The sequence below is a fragment of the Barbatula barbatula genome, assembly GCF_947034865.1.
Source record: "Barbatula barbatula genome assembly, chromosome: 12".
Lineage (NCBI taxonomy): Eukaryota > Metazoa > Chordata > Actinopteri > Cypriniformes > Nemacheilidae > Barbatula > Barbatula barbatula.
In genome coordinates, this window is record NC_136775.1 from 13,017,951 (window position 1) to 13,041,471 (window position 23,521).

A 23,521-nucleotide genomic window follows, 5' to 3' on the forward strand; every position below is an offset into this window, starting at 1 on the left:
GAGAACCAGTAAATGTAATTCAAAAGAAAATAACAGTTATATCGCTGAAACCCCTTATCTCCATATTTCATGATGTTTATTTTTTTTGTCGAATCATTATTAGTCACGCTTTATGTTTGGCACTGGGTTTTGCAAATATCCAACCAATAAAAAGTATTAAAAAGGTCTTGTCAACTTTGACAACACAGTATTTAATCATTTAAAAAGTACAGTGTTCTTCCCTCTGAAAAATGTGTGAATTAGAACAGCCAAGGTTTCAAAAGGACAGCGACGATGAAACACATCTGTAAAATGGCACCTCTGACCAATGATATAATTGCTGTGACATGGTGATGGTTAATTGGCTATTAAAGGAATAGTTCGCCCCAAAAAAATTCTCACTGGTATTCTGTCGTCATTTTTCTCACATTTACATTTATTCATTTGGCAGACATTTTTATCTAAAGTGACTTACAAGTAGGAGAGCATGTGAACATTTTGTCAACACACTTAACAGTACCGTCAGTTTACAAGGCCATGCTATAGGAGGAATATAGCTAGAGTATGCAAAGGAGAGAATGAACAACAAGATAGTTTTTGACGGACAGGCAGCTATTGGTTAGTCAAATAAATGTGGGACATGTGTCATGATCCTGCCTCTCCTTGTCTTGGTTTTCGAGTCTTGTGGCAGGATCATGTCAGTCCCATGTGTTTTGTGTGGAGAAAGAGCATTGTTTTGGTTTGAGAAGCCATGCTCTCTCTCCGGTGTCATGTCCTTTAGCCCCGCCCCCTTGTTTCCCTGTCAGCAGTCCATTAGTGTTAGTCTTGTCTCCAGCCCTGATCCATCCTTCCCTTAGTGTTTCAGTCCCCTCACCTGCCTCGTGCAATCCTCCTGTTAGCTTTCCCTTAGTGTTTCATCCTTGTCACCTGTGGCCACTCTCCCTGTGTCATCTGTCCTTGTTAGTGTTTCCCTTTATCAAGCCCCAGTTTTCCCTCTGTCCCTTGTCGGTTCATTGTCATTTTGTCATCATCGTACCTCCTCACGTCACCTTGTTGGATTATTCCTGTCTATGGATTATCGTGTTTGTTCCTGTTCTAAGTTTGTGGATTTTGTTGATTTATTATTCAAAGGACTTTGTTTGTTTTGTTCCCCATGTGGGAAGTTTTAGTTTACACTTGTCTTGTTTTAGATCATGTTCTCCCCATCGAGGGTCTTTTGTTTGAATAAAGTTTTTGTTATTTGACTCTGCTGCCTGCGTTTGGGTTCTGTCCACACACCGTGACAGAATGAACCGACCAAGAAGAACCCAGCAGGCAGCAGTGTTTGCTGCAAGGTCCTGCCAGCCTCGTCCCCTCTGCAGCGTTCGCCAGGATAACTCAGACCTGGCGGACTACCTTGATAGGTTTCTGGAAGCTGCAGGAGAGGTGGTCCTCGGAGAGGAGGAGGTGACCGCAGCATTCATCCACGGCCTCAGGGTTCCCCTATCTCCAGCGGAGACGAGGAGGCTGAGACCGCTGGACTTCGAGGGTGTGCTCAGGTTTGTCATGAGCCGACCGGAGCCCAGGGTCTCAACTGCTCCATGTTTTGCATCTCCGTTGGGCCCCATCCCTGAGGGTCTTGCCCTGAAGCTCGGGGTGTTGACAACCGCCGCGCCACCAGCCTCTGCTCCACCACCAGCTAGCCTCCGTGGTAGGCGTGGACGGAGGGAGTCGTGGGACTCCCCGTCCGACTCTTCCAGCACGGAGATAGTGGGGTCCCCCACCGCTACTCTGCAGCCGGCCACACGTCCTGTGAGCCGGTCGAAGAGGAAGAAGCAAAGGAGAGTGGCACCGTCCTGCCCAGCAGCCGGTATCCAGCCCTGCCCAGGTGTCAAGTCCGGTGGTCCCGTCCAGTCCGGTGGTCCCGTCCAGTCCGGTGGTCCCGTCCAGTCCGGTGGTCCCGTCCAGTCCGGTGGTCCCGTCCAGTCCGGTGGTCCCGTCCAGTCCGGTGGTCCCGTCCAGTCCGGTGGTCCCGTCCAGTCCGGTGGTCCCGTCCAGTCCGGTGGTCCCGTCCAGTCCAGCGTCAAGTCCTGCCCTGCCGGCCCTCCAACCTACAAACCAGTCAGCCTTGCCCCAGCCGTTCCCTACTACGGCCGTCCTGTCATGCCCTACCCCTTCTAGTTCCTCCCACTCCAAGAGAGGTATCCCTTCCATGCCCAGACCTTCCTACCCCACCCCTCCGCCCAGCTCTAGGAAGCAGGGTCCTGTCCCTCCTAAGTCCCCACCCAGTTATGTTCCCAAGTTTTTCCCACCAATTCCGCCTCCCCCCTTCCCATTGATATTTATTTTATTGTCCAACCCCAATCCCTTTCTAGTCATGTCAGCCCTGCCCCTAGTGTGTTCTGTTCTGTGTTTGTGGTGTCTGTCCTCCTGTCTGTCAGTCTTGTCATGTTTAGTGTGATCTTGAAGAACTCCTGGAGGAGTTCTTTAAGGCGGGCGCTCTGTCATGATCCTGCCTCTCCTTGTCTTGGTTTTCGAGTCTTGTGGCAGGATCATGTCAGTCCCATGTGTTTTGTGTGGAGAAAGAGCATTGTTTTGGTTTGAGAAGCCATGCTCTCTCTCCGGTGTCATGTCCTTTAGCCCCGCCCCCTTGTTTCCCTGTCAGCAGTCCATTAGTGTTAGTCTTGTCTCCAGCCCTGATCCATCCTTCCCTTAGTGTTTCAGTCCCCTCACCTGCCTCGTGCAATCCTCCTGTTAGCTTTCCCTTAGTGTTTCATCCTTGTCACCTGTGGCCACTCTCCCTGTGTCATCTGTCCTTGTTAGTGTTTCCCTTTATCAAGCCCCAGTTTTCCCTCTGTCCCTTGTCGGTTCATTGTCATTTTGTCATCATCGTACCTCCTCACGTCACCTTGTTGGATTATTCCTGTCTATGGATTATCGTGTTTGTTCCTGTTCTAAGTTTGTGGATTTTGTTGATTTATTATTCAAAGGACTTTGTTTGTTTTGTTCCCCATGTGGGAAGTTTTAGTTTACACTTGTCTTGTTTTAGATCATGTTCTCCCCATCGAGGGTCTTTTGTTTGAATAAAGTTTTTGTTATTTGACTCTGCTGCCTGCGTTTGGGTTCTGTCCACACACCGTGACAACATGTTTGTTTTAAGCTGTTTTTTGAAAGTTGTGAAGGATGCTGCAGTTCGGGTGAAACCCTCAAGTTGTTCTAAATCTGTATAAATATCTCTGTTCTAATGAACACAGAGAAAGATATCTAGAAGAATGCTTGTAACAAAACAGTTCTTGGCCACCATTGACTACCACATCTTTGAGATTTTCTTAAGAATGTAGGAAAGCAAACAGTCCTATTAGTCAATGGTGGCCAAGAACTGTTTGGTTACAAGCATTCTTCCATAACTATCTCTGTGTTCGTCAGAACAAAAAAATGTAGACAGATTTGAAACAACGGTGAGTAAATTATGACAAAAAAAATACTGTGCCGTTAAATTGAGTCTCTTCAGCTGGGGCACTTACTTGGTTGCCTCAAATATTGTTGTTTAGCTATATAATGATACACTGAGCAGTCAAACAAGTCAGCTGTTCATTGAAGATTAATAGTGACCCATCTAGAAGCCCAGAAACAAAGGAGGGCTTCATTAAGCACCCTTTCAACACACAAACTCACAGCATAGAAATGTTCTTTGTATAAAGAGGAGGCGCACATGTGAATCAATATGTTTACATAATCCACACTGAAAAGTTTTCAGACCTAATGATATCATCACCGAGTCAAACAGCAGAACTGACATGACTGAGCTGACAGCGATTAGACTGCAAAAGTGCATTGAGATGTTTTGTCATAGGAAGGCTGTGACTCATAATTACAATACTAGAGACACCATTCCTAATTCATTTCTGTCAACCCCAAATTAATTACAAGTCTCCTGCCCTCATGTGAAGAGACAGGCCATACAAATGTAACATGTTTAAAGTTCCATAAACAGATGGCAAATGAGAGAAATATGAAGAAACGCAGAACAGAGAGGGAGAGAAATTTATATTTCCACAAAGCTAAAAGGATTTTGGTGTTCTGACTGGCCCATCAGATTTAATATTCATTCCGAAGTAAGAGCATGAGAAGTGAGAAAGACAGAAAGATTGACACGATGAGAGAAATTTGCCATGTATTTTTCATAGAGCTGGATAATATTACCCAGTGTGTTGTCCTATAGCTGTGACAAACGACACGTTTTAGCTACAAAATTGTTACACGTCTCAGACATCTCCTACACCCTTGAACATCTCTCCCTCCTATTCGCACTTCCCATTTATCAGCCAATCGCAGTCGCTCATTCCTTTCTTGTGGGCACTTTTTGGCTACTAGGCATCAAGCTTCCTCATAAAAAGGTTTTTTAGGGGCATTATTAACTGACCCAGATTTTTAAATAAATGGGATTGCACAGACTAAGATTGGCTAAAGAAGGATTTTACAGATACCTATATCATATGGCAGATCTGGAATTACAGCGGGATCATTTTAAAACAGATTGGGACACTTTGACATTGAGATGATGGATGTCCCAGTTAGGGCTGCAAGATGCATACAAATGATTAAAGTATTACAAATTGTTTGCAAAAACTGAATGATTTTAATACTTTAAACAGTAATGTGTAGTCAATCCAAATAGCAGAGAGACTGGAGACACCACTTAAAAGAAAAACCTGTAATTTTACAGAATTTAACATAGGTTTCTTTTATGTCTAAAAAATGTTTTTGACATGATTTTACTGTTTGCAGGTTTTTCACCAAATGTATAAGATAATGTAAAAACCGCCAATTTACTTAAGAAGGCAAATTTACTACAAACAAGTAATTTTACAGGAAAAATATATTATTTTTACGGTATATTTCTGAAACCTCAGCTCAGCTCAGTCTTTAATTTTTAATAGGATTATTTAAATATGGTCAAAAACCATCAAATGACAGAAAAACCCAGCTGCCAGAAAATTTCTGTTTTTTACAGGATTTTAATTCTCATGTGGAAATAAAGGTTCACCCTTTTATGATTAATATAAATTATGTGCAGTGCAAAGTCATTTTAATAAATATTTCATAGGATTTCATATTAAAGATTTCCTTTCTCATCAGGTTGAATATTGTGCCCTGTGAATTATTTTATTTCTGACACGAACCAATAAAATAATAATTCAAAACACGGCAAAAATGAAATCCTGCCCTGTCATAATGATTTTACTGAAAGTGCATGTTGTTGCACGGGGGTTTATGTGTTTGTTTGCCAAGTCAAGGGAGAATTAAGCAAAAGGCATTGAAGTGGGTTGGGTTGCTCACGGATAAAGACAGCGCACCTCAAATAAAATCAAAACGGGATGAAAAATAGGAACCGTGTTGTATTCACAGAAGCATAAAAAGAAACAATGAAAAAGATGCAGATGAAGGGAAACTGTAAAAGCAAACAGGCAGAGAGAGAGAGAGCCAGAGACCTCACTGAAGTGTATAATTTGCCGTTGACATCGTACTTGGTATTTAGATCGCTGACCCATTTTCTCTCTGTTTTTTCTCTCTCTCTTCCTGTCGTGGCTGCTCTCATTCTCTTTATTTGGCTTGCAGCGCTCTGACTAAAGCACACAGATGCACAAATGCAAACGCACATATTCATACACTGTCTCTAGATAGGAACATAAAGATAAATTGTTTTCATTAGGTGCATTTAGATTTCCAACAGTTTAGAGAATTCATTTATAATTGTAATAACAAATATGATTGCATACCTCAATAACTAAAAGACAGGAGTCAAGAGAATGTCTTTATGCCACATGAGCAGACTTGATATCTTAGAGGAACAGTCTTTTTTCCTTTCACAAGGTCAATTTGTTTTTCAATGACATTTGAGAGTGGAAACAAAATACAATTGCAAATCAGTTAACTGCTGAAAAATGTATGTTGCACCAAACCATATTATAAATATAACATGAACATCTGGGCTGACAAAACTAGTCCAAAAACGTGTTTAGCAAGGCATTAATTTTATAACCACACACAATAAAACAACACATTTCCATCACCTTCTGTGTTTTTTCTAACCAATATTTTATTTTATCTGCTCGATCCTCTCCTCTTTAACCTGTGTCCACTCCTATGTCCCGATCTGCTCTTCCCTGTGGTTTCTGTCACTTGTGCAACTGAATGGCCATTACATCACTGTGACCTAAATGTGTCATTTCCCTCCCGTTTTTTTTTTCTTTCAGTCCCCCCGTCACTCTACTTTAATTTTCAAGATATCCCAAAAATTCTTTTCTGATTCGCTCATATTGCCCCCAGATTTTAACCCCTTACTGTCTTTGAGCTCTCTTTCACTTCTACTGCGTCTCTCTTTTCGTTTTTCTTTCTCTCTTGCTCTCTGACCTCATTTCTCCACTGCTTAAGGAAAGGGAGGATGAACTTGTTGATGCTGAAGATGAGCTGTCGAATGATGTCCTATAGAAGCTGAAACATTGCTCTCTCGCTTTCGCTTGCTCGGTTTCTCATGCGTTGATTGGCTGACAGGCAACACACACAAAAAACAATACAGAGAAAATATGACAAACACATCCTCATAGAGATGCGAATTATGCTGACGAAGAGGCAAGAAAAAACTCAAATGCTCAGGTATAAATGGACAAGTGCACGCACACTGTGCACTGAACAATGCAAAGCGCGTCTTTTGTGTCTTTAATTAGATCTTTGTTTATTGGCATATGTCCAAATACATCCATGTGTCAGTTTCGGTCCATCAAGCTCTGCTCATAATCACAATGACAGGAAGCCTTCAGTGTACTGATCCAGAGATAGCTGACACAGCCAAGAAGGTCTAGAATATCGGAAAAGATCAAGTAATCCCTCCAGGATTACTATTGATCTCAAGGGCAGTTGCTCAGCTTGTGCAATCCCCCAGAAATACACGATATTATATCTGCCATCATTGCTCAGCACAGCAGCCAAGTTTAACTGTTTTTCACTCATCATCGATTCTGAGCCCATAGACAGAAACCACATTTGCTTTGGACTGTTTGCAGCGATTGCTCAAGCAAGCTGTGTTTTTTCTTTGGTGATGAATTGTAGAAATAAAGTTTGCGTTTTACAGCCAATTTTTCTTCATTTTTGTTTTGTTTTCTCGTGAAAATATCTGAAAATTCTTAAATCAAGATACATTTACTTGACCACAAAAGTGGTCTAGGATATTTTGTCTTGTTTTACAAAAGAAACTATAAGAGTTAAGTAATTGTATGTTTAAAATAAGCAAAGAAATGTGCCAATGGGGTAAGAAAAAGAATCTGTCAAGTAAATGTATCTTGATATAAGAATTTTCAACTTAACTGATGACAGAAAGCCATTTCCATAATAAAAAAATGCAATGCTTCTTATGTCCAGTATATTTAATTGTATTACATTTGGGACACCTCTCTAATTATTAAAAAAATCAAAACGGGTGACTTTGTATGTGTTCACAGGGCAGTCTTTCCGTTACAATATGGCGCTGCCATTGACCCATCATTCAGCGGCTTATGGGGTGTCATGATTCCGCTATCATGTCATGTTTATTCTTGGTCTTGCAGCGGAGTCATGGCATAGCCTTAGGTTTTGTGTGAGAAAGACATGGCTTTGTTTTGATTCTGACTTGCCATGTGCTTTCTCGTGTCTCGTCAGTGTTTCCCGCCCTTTTGTCTCGTCAGCCTTCCCATTAGTGTTTCATTACCTTCACCTGCCCCTTAGTAATTATCCTGTGTTTGTTCCCCTATTTAATGCCCTCTTGTCTATTGTCTTGTGCTCGTTCGTTGTACTGGTATGCTTTACTGGTTCATGCTTAATGCTATGCCATGTCTTTGAGTTGTTAGTCTAGTCTAGTCTAGTCTAGTCTAGTCTAGTCTAGTCTAGTCTAGTCTAGTCTAGTCTAGTCTAGTCTAGTCTAGTCTAGTCTAGTCTAGTCTAGTCTAGTCTAGTCTAGTCAGTGTGAGTGTTCTGTTAGTCTAGGTGTTTTGTAGTTGTAATTCTTGTCAAGTCTTTAGTTAGTTCAGTTTATTGTGTACCCGGTTTTGTCACCCCCTCGAGGGTTTTTGTTTTGTTCCAGTTTTCTGTATATATTAAAGTCCTTGTTAACCCCTTCATCTCTGTTTTGCTGCCTGCACTTGGGTTCTCTGTCACAGTTCATGACAATGGGGCATCTATGCCTTACAGCCATACAGTGTCGGATGTTCAAATCCATTTTTACAAAGTTTATCTTTTGGATGATAAAGAACTGTCCCACTTACCCTGTCTGTCACTTTGCCATATAACTTGAGATCTAGATCAGACTAGCTGGCTGCTTAAAGTTTAAATCGCTGTCGCGGGACTTTGATGTCACATGCAGATTGGTCTGCAAAGCGTCGCATCAAGCACGGCTCTGTCCTTCTCCACATCCACGTCTCGCAATGTTTAACCAAGGTCTGCACGAAAATGCGGTCCAGTAGAGAATTGCTTTAAAATACTTGCAATTAAATTTGGTCTTTTGATCGGAGACTTTGCCTTAAAATATTTAAGGTTTGCCTTGGACTCCACCGCTTGGTCCTAAGCTCTTCACTTGTGACTAACCTAAGCTGACATCAGAGGCAGCAGACGGCATAATACAAATCTATTTCATGCTTTGCAAGCCCTACAATAACAAATCAGGCATTTAAGAAATCTGTTTTAGTAGAATGGAATATCTGGGATTTAAGGTTTGCTTGCAAAACACATTTTGTCAGAATACAATACATGACTTCTCTTGAAAGGCAGTCAATAGATAAAGACACTTTCTGGTGAGTGAAGTGTGTAATTTTGGGTTGATTACAATGTCAATGTGCAGAAAATGTGTTTTTGACTTACCCAAACAGGCTGAGCTATTAAAGTTGGGCTCGTATCCCGCATCACACTTGCATCCTCCGACAGGCACCAGCCATTCACCCTCTGTGTTACAGTGCATTCTTGGTGGCGTCCCACCTTGCGATTGGCTATGAGGTACGCATGCCCCAGTCACCGGAACCAGAGAAGTGGGCTCTGCCCCTGAGGGCGTGGCTGGGTAGAAGGCCAGGTACCGACTAGTTGCTGGGCAGCGGCGATAAAATATTGACACACCCATAAGCGACACACACGCTCCGCTATCTACTATTGCTAACACAAACCTGAAAGAGATGGGAGGCACAAGACGGAAGTGATGTAATGGTGAAAAAAGGTGCTACGAGATTATAGGTGACAAGCTTGAGACTCAGACACTCTCATAACTGATGTTTGGTTTCATATTCAAACCGTGTCGAGGCAAATATTAACACGGGCTGATATTTACTCAGTCGAATTGCCTGATCCCAAGTGGCCACATTCAGAAGGAACCTCATTTTATCCGAGCACAGTGACCACCATTCATGAGACAGACAAAAGGTCATCGTACCCTTTGCGTGTAAGAGGAGCAAAGCTCCGGGTTTTTACGTTGATCCGTCGTGCACTCTCAGACTTGTACTGGTGAGGTAGACTTGGCTCCACGCGGCTGAAGCTCTTGTCTGCTGCGATGGTGTCGATCTTCACCCAGCCCTCTCTCGTTTCTCCACTCGAAGACTGGAAAGGTGAGAGAAAGATATAGGGGGAGGCCGTGAAAGAGAGAGGCAAAATACTTAAGACACTGTTAGTCACTTTGAATGGGTATTTTTAGAGCATTTAAAAGATTAACTACAAGAAGTCAAAAACGAAGAGATGACAAGAGAGTTACGTAACAGAGATGATGCCAATCAAGTAGAAACATTGTTCAATTTACACGATGGGTCACATCATTTTCCCATAGGGCCTCACTTGTTTCATCAAGCTTTTATTTTCTGTTTTCAGCAATGTCTTCTCCCTGAGAGCTTTAATAAGCCACACACATTTCTGATACTTTCTTTATGAAAGTTCCTTAAAGGGATACACCACCCAAATTATGAAATTCTGTCATAATTTACTCACCCTCAAGTTGTTCCAAATCTGTATCATTGACTACCATGATAGGAAAAATATTGCATACATTTTTTGTTCTGTTAAACACAAAATGAGATATTCTGACGGTTCCTACAATGGTAGTCAATGATGTCTCAGAAATGTCAGTTGCTAACATTCTTCCAAATATCCTTCTTTGTGTTTAACAAGACCAAGAAATGTAAACAGATTTGCAACAATTTTTTTAAACTTTAAAACCACACTGTTTTCTTCATAAAAAACATGAACTCCAAATTGCTCTAAATATTACATAGCAAGGAGTTTCATAATTAATAATATGAAATATTTAAAATCAAAAGAAATAGTTTACTGTATAGGTAAATTCAGTGGTTCTTGAACTAGAACCAGGGGATTTGTAAGGCTTTGTGAGTTATACACCTGATTCATTTTAACCGCATCCATGAACCGTGACGGGAACCAAAGCACTTTGAACCTCTGGGATAACTGTATGATGTTAAATTAAAACATCGGATTCAACATTAAATTGAATGCATCTGAAAATACATTTCTAGCTTAATATTTTACACGACTATATTTTGCATTAAAAGCCTCAAGGCTTATGTCAGCTGTGTCAAGGAGGTTTCAGCTTGCCTTACCCCCAAGTGATGTATCTGGGGAAATGTAATTCATACAATATACAGCCGTTCAAAGAGCATACTCGTATTTCCTTTGAAAACGAATCCTGTGGATCCTCAGGCTGCTCCGAAACAAAGGTTCAAAGTATGTCTCAGTCAGTCAAACAATACTGAACGAAACAAGACAGAAAGCTGGCAGGATTCAAATATGAAGCTTGTGTGTGGGTGTAGGACAAGATATCCGACAAACAGCGATTTATAAAAGACTGGCTCAGTCTTGATAGTTTTATGATGCTAACGCTGTACTTCAGAAATAGAGAAACTGAAATATAGGAGGTTGGGTAACTGAAGTTTTGGCATAGAAAGTTGAAATCGATATTTATAAAGCGTCACCAATCCGGAAGGAGGTTGGAGGTACTGAATTTAAACACTGCTATTGAACCGAATGGAAATGGCAATTTTTTCTGGCGAAAAAATATATTCTTCTTTCGAAATAACTGTGAAAATAAAGCTCTTTAATTCAAGTCAATCACACACAAGAATATAATAGAATGATTTATTTTCTACTCTGAACTTCATGCAAAATGAAATTAATATTCTGTCATACTTTTGTCATTTCAAACCTGTATGACTTTCTTTCTTATGCAGAACACAAAAAAATAATAATTTTGAAAAATCCATTGCAAGTGAACGGGGGCTGTTAACAACATTCTTCAAAATATATTATTTTTGTGTTCTGCGTAAGAAAGAAAGTCATACCGGTCTGAAATGACGTTAAATACTGCGGACTCGTGCGTGAAGTAGACAATCATGTATATATAAAATTATATACTGCAAGAGTGTGATCGACTTGCATCTAATAGCTTTATTTTCACAGGTATTTCTGAAGGAGATTTTTCGTCAGCATAATGTGCAAATTCCGCTAGATTTAATAGCATTATTTACGTTCAACGTCTTCAATATGGCCGACTTCCGGATTGATGACGCCTCGCCAAAACACTCCCAGCGGGAACAACAAACAAACAAACGAAAAAAGAACTGTCGAGTAGTTTTAATATAATGTAATGCAGTTAATATACAAAAATATTAAAATTAATGAAAAGTAGTAAAATGTAAAATAAATGTATATAAACACAGACCGGAAGTTAACTTCGGTCCAGGCGGGTGCGCCCGAGAAAAAAAATTCTGATCATCTGGTTAAATTTGTCATATTTAGAAACAACGCGGGCATTATAAATGTGCTTGGGAGATCTTTAATATTTCAACTCTTCATTGTCTGCGGATTTGCGAAATAATCACTTTTAAAATCCTTTCATCACCTCGTGTCATGTTATACGCAAACGTTTCTCTTGTACCGGTGTGTTATTAATACAATCACACGCTTCATTCTGACTGTAATCCCATTAAAATGGACTTTCCACCATTCGGAACTTGAAAGTGAAATAATCCCTTGTCACTCACTTCCGCGACCCATGTTCTCTCCAGCTCTCTCTGAGAGTCGGCCTGTTTGTAGTAGAGCGTCAGCGTCTCTCTGCATGTCGGGGACGGCGAACGTAAACTGGCACAGTCGCGAACCGAGAAGCGTAGCGTCACGAAGATCCTCGGAGCCGACTGTCGGTACAGAAAGGGCGTGGCCAGCCAGTTGTCTTGGAGACGGGGGTTCTGATTGACGTTGCAGACTTCAAAGGTACGCATGAGTTTCCCCTTGTCATCTAACACGCTCACCTCATCCCACTGAAAGGTGGAAGAATGTCGGAGAATAAAAATAAGACAGAAAGATGAGCTCGGGGCGTGAATTCTGTATTATTACAGTTCTTCTGCAAAATCTCTTGAAAATGTATTTTTAAATCAAAAGCGAGACATAATATCCTGACTTGTGCACATTTTACAGTGAATGCAGTGGGTTTATTTAACAGAAATTAAACAATTGAAGGAAAAAACACAGGGCAAATGAATTCATGTAGTGGATTAGGATAGACCTGCTTGGGGAAGGAAAACATTTATTTAGAGATGGAGAGATAGAATTTGATGAGACACTTGAATGGGAGGAAGACGTGATGAGACGGACAGAACGAGAGGGGGAGGAATTCAGAAAATCACAGATGGATAGATTACAAAAGATATGTAGGCAGACCAACTGACAGAAAATGATAAAGAGACTACAGTAGGTGCTGGGGAGATGAAGTGAAGCTAGGACAGGAAGTACAAAACTGAGTTCAGTAATTCTCAATAGTTCAGCGGCTCCGAGCTGCTCGGGGCCACAGAGATGGCAGATATATTATGGTTGAACTGACATGAAATACACACATGAAAGGATTATGGAATTGCGAGAGGGATGGCTCAATATGCTCTATTTTCTGTCCTTTGAAGAGTTGGGGTCTAAACAGGAAGTCCACAAACCAGCCGAATCCCTAACTCGCTCAACAAGACAAACCTGTTGTACATCACATCAGTTTGCTCTAACGTTTTTTTCTCTTTATCTGATCTATTTGAACTGTAGTGAATCCAAGCCTTTATTACACAAATCTACCACATGAATCTTACCCCTGTATCAGGATACGTCGTCCAGCCTAGTTCAGCAGTGGACTCTGAAGTGTCCATCAGCATAACTGAGAAAGATGAAGAGAGAAGAGTGTTAAAGAGGGAGTGTTGGTATATATCTTCAAAGCCTGAGACCACATTTAAGCGTGAATGACATCAACATTTTATTTGAATATGTATTATTATTTTGTTTTTATTATATTCTTGTGAATAATTCAGAATTAATCATTACATTTAGTGACATTTTATTAAAAATGTAATACAAAATCAATAATAATAGTAATCCTCAAATTTTTTTAAATTATTTAAATTCAGACTTACATTTTTAGTACGATATTTAAATAAGAAATGCAAATAGAAGCATTTTCAAGAGGTGACAGGCTTGTGGACCTTGCTGTATGTCAGAGAGCACACATTATGCCCAGTTATTTACAAAACATTGTTGTTCTCAAGAACATTGCTAAACATGCATAGCACTGGGATGCATCTGACACTTTCCCATATGACAAATGCTCACCGCAGGCATAATGTATGTCAAAATATAGTATGCGGTAAAGGTTGAAATCAAACAGTCAGACTGTCCTTTCTTATCACATCATGCTTTCACTGACATTCATCCATCAAACTGTTTATCACACACAGTAGAAAAAGAACCGTATGGTTTACAAGTTTTTAAAAGGTTTTATCTTTTGTAAATATACCTATTACTCCACACAAGAATTATATCTGTGCTTAACTGAGCTTTCCTGGGTCAGTGGTTAGAGCATGGCGCTAGCAATGCCAAGGTCATGGGTTTGATCCCAGAGGATTGCACATAGTCAGAAACAAATGTAAAGTACAATGCAATGTAAGTCGCTTTGGATAAAAGCGTCTGCCGAATGCATAAATGTAAATGTAACAGCGCCTACTTCAAGGCTGCACGGAACGTGCCAAATCCTCATCTAAAGTCCCTTAAATTACTCAAAGCAATCTGAGCAAACATGACATAAGAGCATTCATATAGCACACAGAAGGCAGAAATCACATACACACAATCTCAGCTGGCACTTACACCAAGGATGAGTGTTTTTAATTCTGCACCCCCTCCCTTCACTATTTGCCCTTAAAACCATGAAACTGATATTATTCTGTGGCTCAGGCTAAATCCCCCCCTCTCTCTCTCTCTCTCTCTCTCTCTCTCTCTCTCTCTCTCTCTTGTGTTGTGCGTAAACAGATTTTTTTAGATTAGGTTCACAGATGGGGACCACGCAAATCTCTCCACCAATCCATCATTTGCCCTCCTGTTTGTGTCTCTCTCTGTCTGGTTCTGATCCATTGCTTCTTTTCCTCCTGAAGACATTGATGTCCTGGAGTTTGCAGGGTTGGGATTTAGGAGGGCTTTAGGGTTTTTGCTTTGGGAGACAGCAACGTGAAAAGAGGACACTTTAATAACTGTGTGTTTGGCAGTGTTCTACTTTAAAGGATTATTCTCTTAATATAAAACATAGTTTAGGCTTCAGACAGGACAGAGGGCATGTGTCTGTATACACGTCTCGAATAAAACTGGAACATGAAAAAGCAAGCAAGCAAGCAAAAAGTCTATATTTTTTGTAAAAGAGGACAGCTTTAATGTTTAGAATACAATGTTCCTAAATACAATATGTGCACTCCATGCTGATTCAAGCTTGTTTATGGTGTTCTTGTTCATTTAGTGGATAGCACATCTGCATCTTGTTGCTATCTGTCTTTACACAGCATTTTATTTAGGACAATTTTAGGCATTCTTTCAAACACATTTAATGAATGTTACAGTACTGATGAAATTTGGTGTTTATGATTAGAATTTTGATTTGATTTTATTTATTTGTCATTTTATGATTCAGAAGGGTGCTCCCTATGTGCCCTTGAAGTGCCATAGTGCTCTATTACTAGCTGCTGTGGTAAACTCTGAGGATAACTGAGGGAGCCATTTGGTAGAGTACCCTGGTGGATTAAGATCCTCAATTTTTATTCCATTAAAGAAACACACGCATACACTAAAGAACAATTTTTTCTGTCTATTTCTCTGTACATAGATATATTTTTTTCATTGACACACATTTAAGTGTGCACACACCCACATTCATACACTGTACTTAAAATTCTCTCTGCAGGGAGTCTATCTACCTTCTGACCTCATTACATTGGATGGTATTTTTATTATATAAATCACTCTCCTTGTATGCAGCAGTGTAAGTCAAATACACACACAAAACTTGAATCAAATCTTCATTTCAAACAATGTATCAGTCGAATAGTACCCCACTATGATATAGTGCGAGATAAATCTCTTTTAAAACAGTTTGTTATCAAGTATTATATATATATATTTAATATATCAGCACTTTAGTGGGTGTAGCATAACACCATGGTAGGGGTTCATCTAACAAAATGCATATATTTATATCTGCACTGTGAGTTGCTTTGGATCTGTCAATCCTTAAATCTAGCTTTAAATCTATGCTTTTGACAGAATCTTACTTTTTAATGTTGATTTTTTTTAAAGAAATGTGACCCCCTTTTTTACCACAGTAAAGTGACCCAGTAATCTTTTGTGAGTTACTGTTTTTACATCATACTACATAATGTAATGAAATAGTGACATTGCTAGAAATCAAACTTTGATCAGATTTTGAGGCTTGTTTTCGCAGACTGGGTCACAAATAAATAGCAAACTTTGGCTTTTAAAATATACAGTAATAAATTATGTAAACCCACGTAACACCCCTCCTGATTTCACTTCACTGGCTGCCATTTGCCACCCGCATCGAGTTTAAATCGCTCACACAGGCCAATCGGCCACTTTACCTTAACTCACTGCTCCAGGTCTGGATAAAAGCTTCTGCCAAATTAATAAATGTAAATAAATGTAAAGTATTTTTCATATCCACATAAAGCTGTATAACGTCTAACATGTATGACATCCGCCATATCTTCTCTTATGACAGCAGATTGTTCTTCAGAGAATCAGTTGTTGGTAGGTCTAAAGGAATTTAAAGCTCTAAAGTTTTTCCATGTGCACACAGACACAGATAACAGCATGAGGACAGCTTGAGGTGCCTCAGTTGGTAAAATATGGTCTCTCCGTCTGGAAATCTGAAATCAACATAGAGCTGATTCAGACTTTGAGTCCAACTGTGCCCAGAGCTCCAATGCACTGCATGTTCCTTTCCTTTTCTTCTGAAAACTAAATAAAAATCGCAATGTCCAAAAGCAGTTTTACAGGTTTGTATTTTCTGTACAAGCATTACTGGTTGATAGAGATTATTTAATCAATAAACTGATATTATTTTCAGCAGTGGATTAACACTGATGATCTCTAATATTTCCAGCAGTAATGGTCTTCTATTCGGTCAATTGTGTTCCCAGAGGCCTGATATAATGCAGGAACAAAACAACAGTTTCATTTAATTCCTCTTGTCTGTTTTTACTTTGATGTTGCTTTGACTTCTTATTTTCCATTTTCATTGTTGGAATGGAAAAATAAGCAAAATATATATATATTTGAAATGGCATTAAATACTTTTGTTTGGGCATCACTTTACAATAATTTCTATTTGTTAACATTAGCTAATTTTTTTATTTAGTCACCCTCTTGTCATTTAAAACCTGTATGTTTCTTCTGCATAACACAAACAAGTTATTTTGAAGAAAGCTGGTAACAAAACCATGGCGGTAGACTTGCCTTAGTTTTGTGTCTATACAATAGAAGTGAATGTGTACCGCTGTTGTTTGGTTACCAACATTCTTCAAAATATCTTCTTTTGTGGTAACTTCTTTGTAAAGTTTGTTTTTAACAATATCAAACTCTTCAATACTATCAGCTGTGATGACCTGCAGCCCATGACCAAACCACGACCATGCTAACATTCGACCATGCAAACACCATGCTCTACAGTCCACTTATCCAAGTTTCTTCATAATTAAAACTGAATGACCTAAACTCGTAAATAGAATCTCAGGTAGCCTGTGACCCTGAGCGTGGACACGTATGAACTGCCTTTGCTGCACTCAACGGCTCCATTGTGATCGAGGAGAGATGGGACTGTTTGCACACTGATGGAAGCAAAAACTGCTGTGTGGGTCAAACAAAGTCAGTAAGTGCAAGAGTAATGCACTCCACTGATCTATCATTCTCATTTCAGTGTCGCACACATGCAGTCCCCTTTACTCTGTCCGTGCCCCCCCTCTTTTTGTGTTCATTATTAAACAGGAAAGTGACAGAAGAGTCCTGTCAGGACTTAAACACACAGATACATTTAGTTACATTATTGATGTGAGAGAGAGAGCGGGAGAGAGAGACAATGTTTGTTTGAAAAGCTATGACAAGGGGGCACTAAAAAAGATATATATGGTGACAGGAAAGATAAGAGGCATTGATTTTAATCCAATGTTTCTTTTAAAGTCCCTTTGTCTCAAATTGTGTAAGCATGGTGTGAAGCAGGCATATTCATAATGGATTTTCACTCATTATTATTCTTTTTCAGTCCTTGGTATTAACATGATGTGTGGGTGTCCTGCATTAGCAGTGGTGTATTAGTTCATTAGAGTGCTGACACCTTTATTCTGGGGTGTGTGTTTGGTTATGAAAGACTAATGCTTTTTTGTCCTTTACAGGGAAAAAGTCTACTTTTGTGGCTTTCTTGGTTCTCAAGTGTTAAAGCGCCATGCCACAGTTCACGTATGATTAGTCCGTCCGGCTCGAAAACAACTCTTTACAATGTTTACTCCTGCTGTACTGAAGTGTACAGCAGGAGGAAACCTTTGCAGAAGAACCTCTCACCCTTGCCCGTGCACACGGTGCGATCAAAAATACGCATTTTGTGAAGAATTCAGGACGTTTTTTAAAGGGATAGTTCACCCATTTACAAGGGTCATTTACACACACTTGTATCATTTCAAACCTGTATGACTTACTTTTTTCTGCAGAATACTGCAGGTCCATTGACTTCCATTGGTTTTGTGTCTGTACAGTAGAAGTGAATGTGTTGGCCTACACCCCCGTTGTTTGATTACCAACATTCTTCAAAATATCATCTTCTGTGTTCTGCAGAAGAAAGTAAGTCATACAGGTTTGAAATGACTAGAGGGTTAGTAAATTATGACAGAATTTTCATTTTTGGGTGAATTTTCCCTTTACATATAGACCTCTAAATGAGGAAATGCTACTGTATTATGATTTCCTGTAATTTTCCTCTAATTAATAAATGTTATGAAATATTTAATTTGTGTTTCAGTAATATTGTTAAAGTTTGTTTAATTGCTTTGCTTCACTGAAAACCTTTTTGAAATTTCTGCTTCGATGAAAATGATTGTGCTACTGTTTTCTGTTGCCCGCAAAAGCAACATGCAAAGCGACATTTATTGTTTGTATAGCTGGTGTCCCAAAATGAAGGTCTCTTATTTGTCCATAAAAAACCTCGGGCTGGATTCACGAGACAAAATATAAGATATCAGAGTTCATAAGAATGTTCCTTCTTAAGAAGAAAATATTTTCTTATAAACGTCGACTTAAAAAGTGTCATGCTTTGTAAATCAATCTTGAAAGAACTGATATAAGAAGTTATTTCAGTATTTTCTAATACAAAACATTGCTGTTTGTTTCTTTAATTAGAATCTAAGAAAAATATGTCAGTTAAGAACATCTTCTGAAGAATGTTTTGTGAATCCGGTCGCTGAACACCGGCCACTTGAAATTCTACACTAAAAAACGGTAATAAAACAGCTGGGGCACCCAAAAATCTAAATATTTGTATATGTTTAAATAAAGTAAAATTATACATTTATATGTTTAAATGTAATTTACACCCTTGTAAATTGAGATTTTTACTGTATTTCAAAAATTACAAGAAAACCCTGTAAAATTACCATTTTTACAGTGAAGCACTACTTTGCCAGCCCTAATTCTCTGTTTCAGCCTTAATACACATGTTAGCCCTACATACAAACACGTGTATTAACACACTCAAACACACAAAACAAGTCCAGCACAGTCAAAAGTCAACGGTTGTGATATTGTTAACGTGTGTCATTACATAAAACATTTTTGCGGGTACTTTGTGTTTTTGTGTGTGCAGCTTCTCTTTAATATGCTCCAGATGTCTCTGTGTACAGACATTTACCCCAGGACACACACACACAAACGCACAGAGTCACTCCCTCATTACCACCAAACCACAGACAGGGATGAGAAGAGAGAGGCAGAGATTAGCACAATTCCAGATTTAAACTCACACACGTCAGTGAATTTTATCAGAATGCCTCATTTTGGGTTTAGCATGAATTGAAGCGTTTCTATGGTCTGCCTCTCCCCACAAAAAACGGCCTTGACTCACCAGGGCACTAGAAGCACTCTTTTTTCCTCTAGCCGGGAGCTCTGGACCTGGACCCTAGGGGTATGGTGTATTTTTCTGCTTGAACTCATCGGTGGCTTGACTTGGGCAAACCTGTTTCTCCTTTTCTGCTTATTTCTAATCCTGCTTAACAATGTTAGTGACATTGCACAACATGCACTTTATGCTTTATCCTTAAAAATGTTCCTTGCAGCAATAAATACTGTTTAATCAAGGTTGAAACATACTTTTTAATACTTTTTATTGGTTAGATATTTGCCAAAATCAGTGACAAACATAAAGGGTGACTAATAATAATGATTTATGGCTAAAAATAAAAAGCACAAGATATGGAGATTCAAGGTTTCAGAAGGACAGCAGGAATATTTTTAAATATACTTTTTACAAAACAAGACAAAGGTAATTAGTACTTCTAAAAATTATGCTTTTTTATTTATAAAAAATTGTTTATTTAGTTATTTTGCAGTTTACGATGAGTATGAGGATGGATAGATTAGTAGTGTCTGACTGGCAGCTGGAGATGGAGCAGAGAGCCCAATGATGGAGTTTTGCCTGGGGCGTTGGCTGGGTGCAGATCTCTCACCCAGGCACTCAAACTCAGTAACAGCAGGAGACTTCACCAAAAAACAAATATATATATATATGTATTCCCACATACACACAAATAATAGACACACATAAATCCAACCTCTCAAGACCCAGGCACGAAACAGACGAGAGAAAAAATAACCCAGTGATGCCCAAGCTGTGCGGCCTGAGGGACCTTTTCATGGCCCTGTGTGAGACATGATGACATAAACCGTGCTCTCCTTCTCTCTTATTGCACCTCTCCGTCCTCCTCACCTTCCTTACTTCTCCCACTTTTTACACGGGTGTGGGTGTAAAAGCTGCTTTTAACAGAACGTGGGGCTTTTAAACCATTCTGTTTCTTTCAGCAAGAACACCCCGCTGTGTGTGTTCACACTCACCCTCTTTCCTCATACACAAAGACATATACACACGACAACTGTGAAGAGTCAAGTGGTGCCTAATTACCACTTACGGAGAGAACAGTAGTTTTTTATATATGACCTCAGGGTTTGACCTTACGGTGTGGTCTTCAGTCCAGAGGACTGTGTATCTTTCTGGGGACGAGGTGTGCTTTGAGCGCTTCTGAATGGTCTTTACTACAAAGCAAAGATGCTTCATGCCGTCAGTGGACTAAAAGGATTTGATCACATATGTACTAAAAATACTTCATTCTATTAGTCTCATTTGTAATGTTAATGACAGCTAAATAAAGTGGAAATTAAAGGTGCACTTCAATATCTATTTATTTATTTATTTATTTATTATGATTTCTCCACCAGACATCAGTGATGACAGCAATTGTAAACTTGTAAGTATTAATTTCACAGACAAGGCTTAAGACTAAAATTAATGTTTGAGTCTTAACTGAAAATACATCGACCTTAAACATCTTAAAATATGTCAGTGCCATTTTTACTAGGGCATTTTTAGGAAAGTAACAAAAATATCCTAATTTAACTAAGGGTTAGTCCTGGCTTCAGCTAAGCCCTGTCTGTGAAACCATGCCAATGTGTTTAAATTGTCAAATATAAACTAAATATATAATATATAAATATAACAATCTTATGGGTTGACTTTATCCCACAGTTGGGTTTTACCTTTTTGAAGAACACTAAATTGAGAATAATCTAACATTTAGCAAATCCTCCAGAAATCTCACAAATGTCTCAATAATTTCAGCAAAGTCACAAACTGAGCTCAGATCTGCAACTACAATTCAATATTACTAAAGAGCTCAGTATAAACATAAGAAATTCAAATTAATTTGACATAAAACATTTTGACATATTTTACAGCTCTATACTCTCATTCAATAATTGCAATTTCAAGGGAAACATCTTAGTCCAAATTGAAACTCAAACGAAATAACTGAGATTCCAGTGCAACCTCTAAGCAATAATATTATCCAGGTCCAAGAAGACAAAATATAGCTCAATAAATCACTTAACAGACTGTTCATAATATCTAATGAGAACATGCCTTCACTTGCAAACTGACACAAGTCAGGAGCACTATGTGAATTAACATGGAAAGTTAGTGAATGACTGTTGTGTTAATTAAAGGTGATGAAGGGTGCAGAGCTTTTGCTATAGGCGGCCACATAGATGTTTGCTGCTTTCGTTTAGACCTAATGGGCACAAGGGGAATGACTCTTGGACTACTTAAATGTGATGAAAGGTATGAGGTTGTGCTATGGGAAAGCAGGTAAATGTGTTTGTCTAATTAGTTTAGAGTTATGGGCTTGAGGGAACTATTATACTTGCCTTGAATGGTCAGCTCTGAAGACCTAACTTATAGACATGGTGTCGCATATGGTTATTTTAATATTAGTGCTATGTAAGGGATAAAAAGGACAAAACACTTGGACAGGTTATAGTGTTTTATTGCAGGAAGTCGCTTTTATGTGTTTTAGCAAACACATTTTTTAGATGTAGAAAGTTGTATGTGCCACCTACACTCACACTTTTTACCTTGCAAGCCTTAAACTGCATATGTACCGATTTAGAAAAACACACACACCCACATAATCCATTGATCCTTTCATTTTCTATACCGCTTATCCTATGCCACCCTAGCACATAATCTCATATGTAGATAAACATTCCCAAAGGGCGAAAATAATTGTGAAGTCAGATTAATTCAGTCAAATTAAATAACACTTTTGACTAGAATTCAAGCAGTTGACGTTTCCTCAATTGTTTTGGTTTTTGCATGAAACATTTTGACAGTGTGCTGTTGATCATTCGTGCATGCGCACAAATACTCAAGTTGTTTTATTAGAACAGAAATGCAGAAGCACAATGGCAGATTTGGATCAGTGTTGAATAAATAAGTAAATAACTGTAGCACATGTGAGAAACCATGTTCTCAGACTCTGGCATTCAAATACCTCACACACACACACACACAATGAGTCACATAGCATCCTCAGATTTTTCACAAGAGCTCACTATGAGATGCCAACTTCATCAATCTGCTCTTTTAAACTTCTCATGTCTGATGTCTGCAACACATTTGACTGAAAGCACCACTTGACATATAGAAACATGAGAGAGAGAGAAAGAGAAAAGAAGCGATGAAAGGATAGAAAGATGTACAGTGAAGTGAGCGGGGTGTCTGTATTGTTGCAGGGCTGAATGGCCCTTGGGGAGGAGGGCCATTATAACAGTTATAATATCAGAAAAAGGGAGCAGAGAGTTGGGTGGGGGGGTCGCTTGGGTCAGAGAGAGACAAAGGTTACACAACAAATTATTCATCCCTCCACTGGCTCTTTTGTTAGGAGTAAACTCAGCTTGGCAGGATCCATAGAGAGCTCTTGAATTCACAGTTACAACTCATAAACACATGCACTCATTATACAGTATGAGGGACTGTTCAAGTCCTCTGCCTCTGATACGAGTACACACATCACATGTGTGGAGATGCTTATGAAGATCGTTTAATAACCATAACATAAACACCAACAGACTTGCAAACTCACTCTGAGTATGGAAATATAAGAACCATCAGACTTTCATGCTGACACATGAGGCAATACAATGCCAAACTGCACGGGACGGTATGAACCAATGGAGAACCATTCAAACGCAGACACACGCACACACACAGAATGAAGTTTCATACCTTCTTCAGCTGAACTCTGCTGGACCACAAGAGAAAGAGACAGAAAGATCCTCCACATATCCATCAGAGCAACATAGAAGAGAAGTCCAGAGAGGAAGAATACAGGAGACAGTATGAGAGTGAAAGAGAGAGAGAGAGATTGAGAGAGAGAGGGAGGAGTCTGTCTGCTCTTTTATCTCAGATTAAAGGGGGAGGAGTATTTATTTATGATGATGATTATGACTGAAAGTCAGTGAGCACAGAACGAAGAGAATAAGAGAATATAAGAGAGAGAGAGAGAGAGAGAGAGAGAGAGAGAGAGAGAGAGAGAGAGAGAGAGAGAGAGAGAGAGAGAGAGAGAGAGAGAGAGAGAGAGAGAGA

At 39.4% G+C, this 23,521-nt stretch overlaps 1 protein-coding gene across 1 annotated transcript in view; it reads right to left on the minus strand.

Annotated features, from left to right (window-relative positions):
- The window catches only part of ephb6 (eph receptor B6), a 31,952-nt gene extending 8,651 nt beyond the window's left edge, over nt 1-23,301 (minus strand). Inside the window, exons 1-5 of the mRNA XM_079470403.1 lie at nt 23,162-23,301; nt 13,101-13,165; nt 12,018-12,290; nt 9,407-9,570; nt 8,848-9,143 (exon numbers count right to left, since the gene is read on the minus strand). Coding sequence (XP_079326529.1) covers nt 8,848-9,143; nt 9,407-9,570; nt 12,018-12,290; nt 13,101-13,165; nt 23,162-23,225 — 862 coding nt within the window. The 5' untranslated portion in view covers nt 23,226-23,301. The remainder of the gene's footprint in view (nt 1-8,847; nt 9,144-9,406; nt 9,571-12,017; nt 12,291-13,100; nt 13,166-23,161) is intronic.
- Between the last annotated feature and the right edge of the window lie 220 nt (nt 23,302-23,521).